The 13094-nt window shown below is 41.9% G+C and overlaps 1 protein-coding gene across 1 annotated transcript; it reads right to left on the bottom strand.

The window, feature by feature from the left end:
* Nucleotides 1–911: 911 nt before the first annotated feature.
* On the bottom strand, nt 912–12672 carry arl8 (ADP-ribosylation factor-like 8). The gene is made up of 7 exons (XM_046356185.1): nt 12344–12672; nt 12107–12247; nt 8487–8547; nt 7972–8119; nt 5363–5446; nt 4850–5001; nt 912–4699 (listed from the first exon to the last, which is right to left on the bottom strand). The coding sequence occupies exons 2-7, from the start codon at nt 12150–12152 to the stop codon at nt 4651–4653; spliced, it is 540 nt and encodes a 179-aa protein (XP_046212141.1). The 5' UTR covers nt 12153–12247; nt 12344–12672; the 3' UTR covers nt 912–4650.
* Nucleotides 12673–13094: the final 422 nt, after the last annotated feature.

Below are 13094 nucleotides of genomic sequence, written 5' to 3'. Positions count from 1 at the left end.
ATTCAGATGTACCAATCCTGTGCAGGTGTTGTTACACGTGGTCTGCCACTGCAAGAGCGATCAGCTGTCCGTCCTGTCTCTCTGTAGCGCTGTCTTAAGCTTCTCACAGTACGGACATTGCAATTTATTGACCAGGCCACATCTGCAGTCCTCATGCCTCCTTGCAGCACGCCTAAGGCACGTTCACGCAGATGAACAGGGACCCTGGGCATCTTTCTTTTGGTGTTTTTCCAGAGTCAGTAGAAAGGCCTAAGTGTCCTAGGCTTTCACAACTGTGACCTTAATTGCCTACCGTCTGTAAGCTGTTAGGGTCTTAACCGTTCCACAGGTGCATGTTCATTAATTAGTTATGGTTCATTGAACAAGCATGGAAAACAGTGTTTAAACCCTTTACAGTGAAGATCTGTTATTTGGATTTTTACTAATTATCTTTGAAAGACGGTTCCTTTTTCAGGACCCTTTTTTTTGTTGCTGAGTTTATTGTATATATATATATATATAATAACATTAAAAACAATGTTTTCTCAACAGTCAGTGCTATGCTTACTTTATTATGGCGGTGCAACACACCAGATGATAGCATACACAGGCAGCCCAATGCTGATCTTTTTCCCCACTAATTAGTGTTTTAACCAATCAGAGCTTTTTCAGATCTGATTGGTCAAAATACCAATTAGTGAAAGAAATATCAGAATTGGGCTGCCTGTGTAAATGCACCCTTGGTCATGACAGCTGCTAGGTTCTCTGTTCTGAGAAGGGTCTCTGCAGATGTCCTCATATGTTCATCAGGTCTTCACCCATGAGAGGGTACAAACAGTATGAGACTTCTGGCAGCCAGCTGTGGATGCCTGAAACATTGAAAAGCAAATCGCAGCCTTCTCAGCCTAGTCAGTGAACAAACCAGATTCACATTTCAAAATACAATATTTTATTTAAAAATAAAACTGAAATGTGCAACCCAGATCATACATGTCATTATCATCCTGATTTAAGTGTCTGACCATTCCACTTTGAGAGTATAAAGCACTAGATACCAATGGAATGCACTATGATTCTGAAGAGACTGGGTATGTGTCCCAATTCCAAATGGCACTCTGACAGTAGCACACTATATGGCTCCATATTCCCTATTTGGGACACATCCTGGGTCCATCGGTTTCACATAATGCTAACTGTGTGTCAATTAAAACCAGTGGACTCAGATACTCTCCCGGACCAGGGTGGACGCCACTGCTCTTTGTAACTTGTCACGCGATGGACCAGGGCCCAGTTTCCCACTGAAACTTAGGCTTATGACCATTTTAAATCTTCCCTACAACAGTCAAAGCTATAACATGCTTTTCACAAACCACCACACAGAGTACGTTCAATAAGTGCATTGAGGCCTGTGTTGATTACTGCCCTTCTCGGAGCAGCGTTCTGCCTTTCCAATCTTAACATTAGAATTACTGACGAGGGATCAGCTCCTAGAGAGATGTTATTTATTGTCTATGGCTACAAATATTGAGGCGGCTTATTCTAATGTTTACCCTATAAAACGCACCAAATCAAGATTTGGCAAATATTAGACGGAAGGCTAGTCTACAATTAGCTATATATTCAAATACAGTATATTAGGTCTGTAGCCTATACTGTATTTATCTTTTAAAGTCATGCAGAAGGGCAAAAGAAAGCATCTAACGACGTACTTAGCTGTTCTAAAAGTGGGTGGCCTGATGTCGTCGTTAAATAAGTGTTTAAGAGCAGCTTTATTAAAACGGTGGTTTTGGGAAACAGCTTGGAGATTTAACAATGCTCCCACGAAGGTCCTAATGAGGAACGTAGCCTTAAGGTACTTTGGGGAAACCGGACCCTGAGCTACTCTGAATCTAGTCCCAATGAAAAAGACTGAAGTTGTTTCCTCGACTTCACCACACACACACACCTGCAAAGTGACACGTGCATAGATCTGTTAGCTATTTAAAAGAACTCACCCATCAGGCCAATGTTGTAACAAATCCTGGTGGTGAGAGGCCATATGTAGCATGCTTCTCAGAGTAGGAGTGCCAATTTAGGATCAATTTAGTGGTTCCAGCCACAATGAGTAAGATTGTGGAATGGGGCTAAGGGATCAAATATTGTCAGAGCAAGCAGACAGACATTCAGACACAAGAAGAGCATCAACATCCCATTCATTCACATGCGAGTCTGTCTGACATGTGGCACATTTGACACAGGAGAAGCCCTAACTCCTTTTGAGGCCTGTCAGTAGCCTGGTCCCAGACCTGTGTGCTTCAGCCAATATCTCGAACTAGAGAGGTTGGCTAAAATCCAAACAAATCTGGGATCAGGCTAGCTGTTTTGAGGGTACGCAACATAAGCGGATGGGGACTGAACGGCATGTTCCGACACACTGCAGTCAAAAATGCACAAAGACTACCATATATCTAACGCTTGCTTGGTCCCAGATCCATTAGTGCTTTTGCAAACTCCATTGATGTCCTTGTCAAGCTAAAACAAGGTGGCGTGATAGCACAGACAGACTGACACTCAGGCTACTTTAACTCTCAGGAGTAATTTCTGTCAGAATAAGGTGATACACTAACAAATGTAGCTGCAATTAATGACCTGCTCAGTTCGATATCTCAACACATACTTGAGATGTATAAACACAAAATGCTAAAATAATCTAATCAAAATGCTGCATCGACATGTGTACAATACTGTTATGAAACTTGAGCTTTGAACACTGATATTACCACGGTAGTGGTTGGTTGGCACTAGTGCCGAGCGATTACCGCATTTGAGGTCTGTATGGTTTCGGTTTGATTATTATTTTTCAATAATCACAGTTTTCAGTTGATACAATTTTAACATTAAATGCACTGTGGGTTAAATGTTAACAGAAAACAATGATTAAAATTCCCATTATCAGTAGTGCCTGCCAATTTACTGCACATCACTTAATTTATTACTTAAAAATATTTAATTCTGTATATTACATGTTTTATTTGATGACTTTAATTCCAAATCTCCTCATCTCTATAGAGCTGCTGCCTATGCTGTCTGACAAAAAAAAAACACACTATTTTAGTAGTTCTTCAATGGAAATAAGGCATACTATCAATCACTCAGATAAATGTATTTTCAGGTAGAGATACCTCACGGAGCAACTGCTCTCTATCCCTCTTGATCATGCATTTCTCGGTCTAAGTGTCTGCCCCACACTAACCTAACATAGCAGGAGTAAACAGGAAAAAAAATGAAACGTAGGATTATGCATAATGGTCATTGTAGTTAATTATCACGTTTTCTGCACTAAACTATGAATATTGGCCTGTTGGAAAATACGTCGCAGATTGGGCTTGATCGGATTTATCTGTGGAGAAACTGAAATGTGTGCATTGAGCTCACAGGGAAAAATGACATGGAATTCAAATAATTGAACCAACGTAGGTCAATTAGCGGTTTAAAAAACAAAAAATAAACAACATTTTGGTTGATCGCTCAGCACTAGTTAGCACCGCATTTGTTTCCGGTGTGAATGAGTGCTAAGAAAAACAGATCCCAGCGACATTCGCTTGAGAAGTCAAATGCAATACGACTATTCCCAATAATACAGTGGCTCCCACAGTCAAAGAAACAAGCACCACGAGGCTTGATAAGAGCGTCTGCTAAATGACTTAAATGTAAATGTTGTACCCAGTGTGCATCCCAAACGGCACCCTATATAGTGCACTACTTATGAACAGAACCCTCTGAACATGTATAATAAGCCCCGACGACAACTCACCACGAAATAAAATTTTTAAAAAAACACCAAAAAGTAGTTAACATCTTGAACATGCCATCCTGCACACATAGGCCTAAACCAAAACATGTGTATTGTAACAGACTTCCACTCCTGTAACCAACATAGAATACCATTGTGTTACTGATACTACCCAGTGTCCATTCACCATGATAAACCCCTTCCTTTCCCCAACTAAGTAAGTTAACCTGACTACCGTAAGTGAGTAGGTAAACACTGTTTGGTGTAGGCCTCTGTATAGTAGGCATCAAAATAGACAGACAAATTAATACATGATTGATGAAACACTTCCGCACAGAACATTCAAGAAACCGAAATGTTAATCCAGGTCCTAATATGGCATTATGATATATAATCATGATATGTAGTGGTGATGGTGTGTCCATCGCTTCAAGTGGACACTTAGTATTCCAGTCTTAGAGGAGAAGTGTTCTTTCTGGCTGTGGTTCTACTGCAGTTTACCATCAGCTTGATCACATCCAGGTAGCAAAAAGTCCATGTGGTTTAGTAAGAGGGTCCAGTTAACAAGGACCTTATAATAGTGTGGTATTCATTACAGCACAACGTAGCAAAAACGTTGTGCAAAGGACAATGGAAAGGAGCATTTCTAATTGGACAAGTTCTGGAAGTCCCTCCCTGTTTTGGTTTGTTTTCTTCTGTTTGGTGCTGAATGAACACAACCCAGGTGAGGTCAAGTTGATGTAGCAGGGAGAGACGCAACACTTGCTTCCCGTGCAGCCTTGAGCTCAAAATTGGCTTCTTAAAAACAAAAAAAATGGTTCAATAGGGAGAGGCTGAGATACCACCAGATAGGTGAGAACGGTAGTCAGTCAGTTCAACATCCAACGAGGGAGAAGGGGCTATCTTAGTCCCGCCCTCGAGGTCATCCACTCCAGGCCCTGGCATAAGCTGAAAATAAAAAAAGACAGTCTAAGTTGCAGATCCCTTTTGAAGTTTCAGAAGAAGTAATGTTAAGAGGCGTATCACATAGGCTATAGAAAGGAACGGGACAGTGTTAAGGTTGTGTGTGTGTTCGCGTGATGCCAAGGCCCCTCTCACCCTTCTCCTGTGAGTGCGCAGCACGACTGGATGTGCCAGGGGTGGTCTTTGATGGAGCTGAGGGTGAGGTATTTGGAGATTTCCGCCGCCGACATGCAGTCCTTCATATCCTGCTTGTTGGCAAATATCAACAAAGCTGCCTTTCTTAGGTCCTGGGAAGAAAGAAGGGGCAAAGAGAACAATTAACTTCCACTACAACATGTGTCCCAACTGGCACTCTATTCCCTTTTTAGTGCATTCATTTTGACTAGAGCCATATGGCACTATATAGGGAAAAGGGCACCATTTGGGACGCAACCAAGCACATTGGAAACTTCCCCTAAACAATGTGACGGAGGGAACTAGGAATCATTCATGTGGACTTGTGAGACAAGCTCCTTGTTTTTTTTAGGCTAGCAAAATAATAATAATCAATTACAGAGTTAAGACTAGTTCTGTATGGTTTCCCACCAGTTTTGTGTGCCAGCATGCATACGAATGAAGGTCAGAGTACTGGGGGGTTAATATACAAACCTCATGAGCCAACATCTTATAGAGCTCCTCTTTAGAGATCACCAGCCTCTCTCGGTCTGTGCTGTCCACCACCAAGATGATAAACTGGGAATTACAGGAGACAGAAAATGTCAACTGAAATCACTTTAGAAATCCTGCAAGAGGAAATTAGACATTGCGTAGTAAATAGTAGGCTTTCAGGTGTGCGGAAATAGATAGTATATGATATTTAGAAAAAATGTATGCTTCAAAAATTCCAGGATGTCATACTCATTTCAGCTTTTCATCTAGGAGACTTCGTTGCACCCTTGAGGAAGAGAATAGTCTTTTCACACCCACCCGTGTTTGACAACAGCTGATAAGAATAGGGGTACTCTATTCATGCGCGATTGTGCATTAGATCACACCTTCTCAGTATAGATGAGTATTTATGTTTATTTGTTTCTTGCTGCATACTTTTTCACTAAACAGTATGTTCGAAATCGTATGTACACTGAACAAACATATAAAAGGTCAAACGTTGGTCCCATGTTTCATGAGCTGAAATAAAAGATCCCAGAAATTGAGCACAAATTGGTTTACATCCCTGATGGTGAGCATTTCTCCTTTGCCAAGATAATCCACCTGCCAGATTTTTTAAATGTAACTTGGCAAGGCAGTTAAAAACAAAATGTACAATGACTGCCTACCCCAGCCAAACCCAGATGCTGGGCCAATTGTGCCACCCTATGGAACTCCCAATCACGGATGTGATACAGCCTGGATTCGAACCAGGGACTTTGGTAACGCCTCTTGCAAAGAGATGCAGTGTCTTAGACCGCTGAGCCACTTAGGAGCCCAAAGATTTTGCATATCAAGAAGCTGATTAAACAGCATTATCATAACACATGTGCCTGTTGTGCTGGGGACAATAAAAGGACTCTCTAAAATGTGCAGTTGTCACACACAACTACACAAGAACATCAAATGCGATAGACCATATGACTGGACAGGAAATAGAAGGCATCAGCTGAATGTTAGGCATTTTAAATTGTCTGTATTGTCTACTTGTTAAATGTTTGAAGTCTTGATTTGTAATTGTTTAATGTCTCATTAATTGGTCTTGGACCACTGAAAGATTAGCTAGCGTTATAGCATTAGCTAACGGGGAGCCTAATAAAAATGACCAAAAAAAAATGGGGTTATGTTATGGGCAGGCATAAGCTACGGACAACGAACACAATTGCATTTTATCGATGCAGAGTGAAAAGCGTGACGAGATCCTGAGGCCCATTGTTCGTGCCATTCATTTGCCTCAATCACCATGTTTCAGCATGATAATGCACGGCCTCATGTCACAAGGATCTGTACACAATTCCTGGAAGCTGAAAATGTCCCAGTTCTGCCATGGCCTGTAAACTCAGACATGTCACACATTGAGCATGTTTGGGATGCTCTGGGTCAACATGTATGACAGCGTGTTCCAGTTCCAGCAACTTCCCACATCCATTTAAGATGACTGGGACAACATTCCACAATCAACAACCTGATCAACTCTATGCGAAGGAGATGTGTCACACTGCATGAGGTAGATGGTGGCCAGATACAGACTGGTTCTGAGCCACAGCCCTACTTCTTTTTTTTTTTTTTTTTTTAAGGTATCTGTGACCAACAGATGCATCTCTATTCCCATTCACGTGAAATCCATAGATTAGGACCTAATTTATTTTGATTTGCTGACTTTGTTATGAACTCAGTAAAATCTTTGCAATTGTTGTATGTTGTGTTTATATTTTGTTCACTACAGTAACATTATTACAAAGTACACAGTTTAAATAAGTACTAGGCAAGACAGATTTTGGACACGGCCATTAGATTTATCACCAGCAAGACACTATGCTCGGACTCGTTGAGTGAGAGGGATTTGGAATGATTGGCAACGTGCGACTGGGAAGACAAGTACAGCAACAGACAAGTTACAGAGAGAGCACAGATGGCTGGTGAAACAAACTGATGACTTCCATAGAAGCCAATAGATTCAATAGGACACTTCATCTTTTCAGATGCCATTTAGAACAGGTACAGTGAAACATGGTGGGTGGATATTTCCGAGCGGAGACCCTCACAATTGGGCTTGCTCCGGGGCTGGTGGCTAGCATGCTAATGACTCATTGTGTATCGTTCAGAGAGCATAGCAGATGTGGATGCAGTGTTTGTGCTGAAGTGAGCATGTGGACAGAGCCTAGCAGATGTCAGGTTCCAGAATTGGCAAGAGTGTGTGATACGGTTTGAAGAGTCCTACTGGGGGGGTTTTAAAACAGAGCTCCAATGAAGAGCCACATCCCTCATCCTCCTCTTCCCCTCACTCTTACCATAAGCTGCTGAGGCAAAACGTGTCTTTCAGACAGGCCTCTGTCAGCGAGACCTTTGAACCCGGGGACGCCCCTTTGGTCCGTCTGTGCTCTGAACAAACACGGCAGCTGGGTAATACTTTTGTTCCCCTCTCTGACAGCATCTATTAGGGATTAGGAGCCCCACTATTTACAACACACACCACTGGACCTTTATGCACCGTCTGTCTGCTACCACTAAAACGTACAGCACTGGCCACTGGGTGAGTAGAGTATGTTGGGGTGGTGGGTGTAACTTACCTCTGTGTTGGAGTAATAGGTGTTCCATGAGGAGCGGAGAGACTCCTGTCCCCCGATGTCCCACATGAGGAAGTGGGTGTTCTTCACCACTATCTCCTCCACATTACTCCCGATGGTGGGCGAGGTATGGACCACCTCGTTCATCAGACTGAGGAGGAAGTTACAAAAACGTTGCAGTCATCTACCTCAGAGAGCAACTATCATTAGTAGGATGGCTAGGAGTTTTCCCTAGACATAGAAAAACTATTGAGTTTTAGTTGAAGATACATGGAGACAGTAGACAAGAGGGAGGAAATTGTAGTAGTCTCGAGTGGCGCAGTGGTCTAAGGCACTGCATCGCAGGGTAAGAAGTGTCCCTGGTTCTAATCCAGGCTGTATCACATCTAGATGTAATTTTGAGTCCCATAGGGCGGAGCACAATTGGTCCAGCGTCTGGCCGTCATTGTAAATAAGAATTTGTTCTTAACAGACTTGCGTAGTTAAATAAAGGTTAAAACATTTTTTTAAGTACTCACAATTGGTACAGTATGGTGGTTTTTCCAGCATTGTCCAACCCGACAATAATCACCTTGTGTTCTGCAACAAAGAAAGTGTGCACAGGTTACAGTTTCCCTTCCCAAGATACACTACCTTCTTGCCACACTAAGATTAAGGGAGGGGAAGCTGATCCTAGATCTGTACCTATGGGAAACTTCACACCAGAGCCATTTTCAAAGCTAATTAGCCTACCTCTTCAAGCAAATTCTCTCTTAGCTTAGCTCCTAGCTTTAGCTGGCCTAACACAAGTGCAAGTAGCCCACCCCCCCAAAATCACCATACAGGGTATTTAGCTTCTGTGTTGCTTTAGGGCCTTTAACACTCCACTGTCATACAGAGGTGGCTGGCAGACCAAAGCCTGAATCAAAGTTGGCACGTCTGTGTTAGAATATCCCCCATAGGGGACTTCACCTTTGAAGCCCACAAGGAGGAAGGTAGTACTATCAGAAGGCTGATGACTTTGACAGGCTTTGGCACACAACAGATGATGTCGTCAGATGTTCCACAGCTATTGCTTCCTGAGAGGATAGCTACCTTGTTGTGGATGTGGGTTGGCCCGGCCAAAAAACGCTCACAGAGAGAGTTGAGACTTTATTACATGCAAAGAACACTATCCAACATTTCCATATCCATGGACTGGTGTGAACGCTATATTTTCCATTCAAACAAAATCAAACATTTTCAATATGACAAACACCATGATGGAAGTGGTCCAGAATGCACATTCCACAAGCATCCATCCTAGTAGTAATCTCACTACCATTAACTCTGTTGATGTGAGTGAAACTGGTAGAGTTCTAAGCCCCCAAAATTGTAAATTCTGACTTGTCTCTCGGATCTGATATAAAATTGCCACGGATCTGTGCAATTAAAATTGATTTGTCATCTGGACCAGTCCTCTTAAATTTAATGTGGGTGAGACAGACAAGAACCGCACAAGCTTTATCGTTGTCAGCCAACTGCAACTCAAAAACGTATAGCTTCTGTCCAGCTGAAAGTGATTCCGGCTGCTCGCCTCACGTCCGCCTGCTGCTGAGAGAGAGCGATGGAGCAATGTCCTCAGGGACAAGTTTAATATTGTAGTGGAAAAAGATAAGAACATTGGCCAAATGGAACTCACTATTCAGGTTTGATGCAGTTTTCTAACCTATTTGTTTTGGTTCCCATTATCATTTGTTTTATTATTTTTGTATATTATTATTAGCCTATTTAATAACATAAACCAGTTCTTGAAATATGCAAAAACGTTGTATCATTTTGTTGCCCAAATTAAATTCTGTCTTTTGTGCTCTGTATTTAGGTTATAAGTAGGCCTGTTATAAAAGAACATTTGCCTATTGCTGTCATTTGTTGGGTAGGCCTACAGTAGGCACTCACATTTATTGGTAATTACTGCAATATAGGCCTGTTCAAGGTTTAAATCAGTTATTTAAATATGTTTTGTTTCATTCTGTTCAGCCATTTTCTTTGGCCAAATTTAGTTAAATTTTGAGTAATGTTACGTTTGCTGCAATATAACATAATTATCAGAAGGCCTGGGGCTACTCGCACTCAAACCATGAAAAGGAAAAAACTAAAAAAGGGCAAGATGCAAAACTCAATTTAATGCTGCAATATAACAACCTGTTTGTATTTTCCCTGTAAACAATTACTTTATTAGGGTAATATCAAAATGAACTTCTGTGAAGGTTTGGTATGGCTAGCTATTATGCTTAGATAATGGGGCACCAGGTAACCAAGTGGTTAGAGCATTGGGCCAGTAACCGGAAGGTTGTGTAACGGATGTGAAACGGCTTGCTTAGTTAGCGGTGTGCGCTAAATAGCGTTTCAATCGGTTAAGTCACTTGCTCTGAGACCTTGAAGTAGTGGTTCCCCTTGCTCTGCAAGGGCCGCGGCTTTCGTGGCGCGATGGGTAACGACGCTTCGTGGGTGACTGTTGTTGATGTGTGCAGAAGGTCCCTGGTTCACGCCCAGGTATGGGCGAGGGCACGGTTTAAAATTATACTGTTACAGTTGCAGGATCAAATCCCCGAGCATTTAACCAAGTTGAACAACTGCGAACCAGCGACACTTTATATTTCTTATAGCTCTTCCTTCATACTTATTTAAAAAAATAAATGGACACCTATGCCTTCCTTTATACATATCATACTGATGCATTTAGCGCTCAAATCTCCTACATCTGAACCGTGAGGTGGACAATTGTTTTCAGATAGTAGAAACTAATCGAATAGGCTATAAAGTTTTGAATATGCTCCACATTGAAACAACAAATCTATATATTTTCAGTTTAAGGGCAAGTAACTGGATCATTTCGCCAAGTTCGCTCGTTTACTGATGTCGCTGGCAGCACCCAGTTTGGGGGTTCTCTCGCTCCCTCTTTCTACTCTCGAACCTAAACGAGCACTGGTCTGTTTTTCCACAGGTCTTTTCGTAAGAGGTTAGACTGTCTTCGAGTCCATTCGGAACAGGTCTATTTTTATTTATTTATGCATATCGGGTCAGGTGGGAATGCCATGGATCCATTTCAGAATGACTTTTTTGACCTGTTAAAGTCCTCTAGTCTAACACACTGGAGGCTGGGATTAGCAATTCACTGGTCCTTTTCTGTCTCACTGAGGGATTAGGCCAATGGGATACACAATTCCACAGGATTACTTTATGGCCCAACATTGCGGGACAGTAGTAGGAGAGTTGTTCTACTATAGATGACCTCCATTGGTATACAGATCTTGTTCCAGGCTAGCATGAGTGCCAGTCTGTTTGTGCTATCAGCATGCCAACTCCTTGTCCCTCAATGTAATGTTTGGCTTGACAATGAGAAATGTAGTTGGAAAGAGCACAAACAGATATGGGACCAGGTTTAAGGGGGCGGGAGGTAACCTAGAGGTTAGAGCATTCGGCCAGTACTGAAAGGTTGCTAAATCGAATCCCCGAGCGGGACACGGTATAAACCTGTCGTTCTGTTTCTAAACAAGGCAGTTAACCTACTGCTCCTAGGCCGTCATTGTAAATAAACATTTGTTCTTAAAAGACTTGCCTAGTTACATTTTTTTTAAGGCTCTGCCCAATTCCATTATATTATATTGACATGTTCCTTCTCTGCAGGATTGAAAAGACAGGAAAGGGCCATGACAACACGTCTTTGTTATCCATTTAGCCCTATAAAACTCCAAACAGACTTCCACATCCTTCCACGTCCCTTGTGTCCATTTCTCAAAGTCAACAGAAACAGTAGCCTAAACAGCAAGTCCGAAATTGGACCACAGACTGCATATTATTCCTCTCAAACATGTGGCTATTTGAGTGTTAACGTTACATTTTAACAGTATCCTTAGCTGGCTGATTCTGTGAACCTCTACCACCATTAGATTATGTTGCCGACGGTAACTCCCTAACATTGAGCTAAAATAAATAGTTAGCCAACTAACTAGACCACTACTATGTGTTGTTTTGCATGCAGCCATTGTCAAGGAATAACGTTAACTACACATCGGGACGAAGAACAGCAGGCAACCAAAAACGTTAGCTAGCCAACCAACTAACTAACGTTAGCTACTTGCAAGCTAAAAATGTTAGCTGATAGCTAAGTACTCACCTTGATTGCAAAAGAAACTCCACAGTTTGGCAAATATAAGACCCATGTCGTTAGTGGTTTAAACTGCAAAGAGTGGACAGTCGACGTATCCAGGGCTAACTAACGTCGTTAGCTGGCACAACAAGCCCCCCGTTAGTAGTTCTGAAATGAATAACCAGGTCCACAACAAGCCACGTAAATTAACTCGCTAGCTCCACAACAAAACTCTAGTTGAGAAATTATTAGCTAACTAGCTACCTTTCTTTTCTATCCGAGGTATCAGACTCAGTTATTTTGTATATGGGCTAACGTTAACTAGCATCAACAGAGTCACTACTATCCGTTATGGCCAAATACTTTTGAATTCTGTTTACGTGAGCTAACGGCCCGGAGCTAAGTTAGCTAGCTAAGGGTTTAACATTAACCACTTCAAGTCGACTCGTTTCCAGCTGCTACCTAGCCAACTCCACTGTGAGAACCTTATATACACAAAGTTTTCCTTAATCCGAGATCTGGCTGTGTGTTCTAGCCTCTTCAAATTGACTGTTCGTGTAAACCCAGATGCAGTGTATTTTAAAAGCCACCCCCGGCCTAAGTGTCAGGTTACAATTGATGACGTTGACGCCAGGGGCTCAATAATTGGTTGAACATTTACAGGATTATTTTTAATTTAAAAAACCTGAATAAAATGTTAATGTATATATTCAGGAGTATTTTTTTTACAACAAGCGTGGGGGTTACTGTCGCCGGGACTGGCCGCGTTGTTGTTAAGAGTGAGCTATTGTGACATCAACTGTGTGACAAAGTTGTGCCAGATAACATCATCATGTCATTTTGATGGACAAATCAATCAAACGGGTCCACCACCTCACCGGAACAACTTTCTATATTCGCACTCCTGGTAGGTTCTATTTGATTGACTTCAATGATAATCCAACCAGACCTGGGTTGAAACACTGTTTGAAATCAGGCCAATGGAACAGTCCTAAAATGACAAACCCCGCCTAAT

The sequence above is a fragment of the Oncorhynchus gorbuscha genome, linkage group LG07 (genome assembly GCF_021184085.1).
Source record: "Oncorhynchus gorbuscha isolate QuinsamMale2020 ecotype Even-year linkage group LG07, OgorEven_v1.0, whole genome shotgun sequence".
In the NCBI taxonomy this organism is placed as follows: domain Eukaryota; kingdom Metazoa; phylum Chordata; class Actinopteri; order Salmoniformes; family Salmonidae; genus Oncorhynchus; species Oncorhynchus gorbuscha.
This window is presented reverse-complemented; position numbering and strand designations above follow the sequence as displayed.

What these genes read in the sequence shown, in the direction of transcription:
- arl8 (XM_046356185.1), bottom strand. Translation starts at nt 12,152, where the DNA reads ATGGGTCTTATATTTGCCAAACTGTGGAGTTTCTTTTGCAATCAAG. An exon ending in GAGTTTCTTTTGCAATCAAG is followed by an intron (nt 8,548 to 12,106) that starts GTGAGTACTTAG and finishes TCTTTGTTGCAG; the next exon opens with AACACAAGGTGATTATTGTC. An exon ending in ACCACCATACTGTACCAATT is followed by an intron (nt 8,120 to 8,486) that starts GTGAGTACTTAA and finishes CTTCCTCCTCAG; the next exon opens with TCTGATGAACGAGGTGGTCC.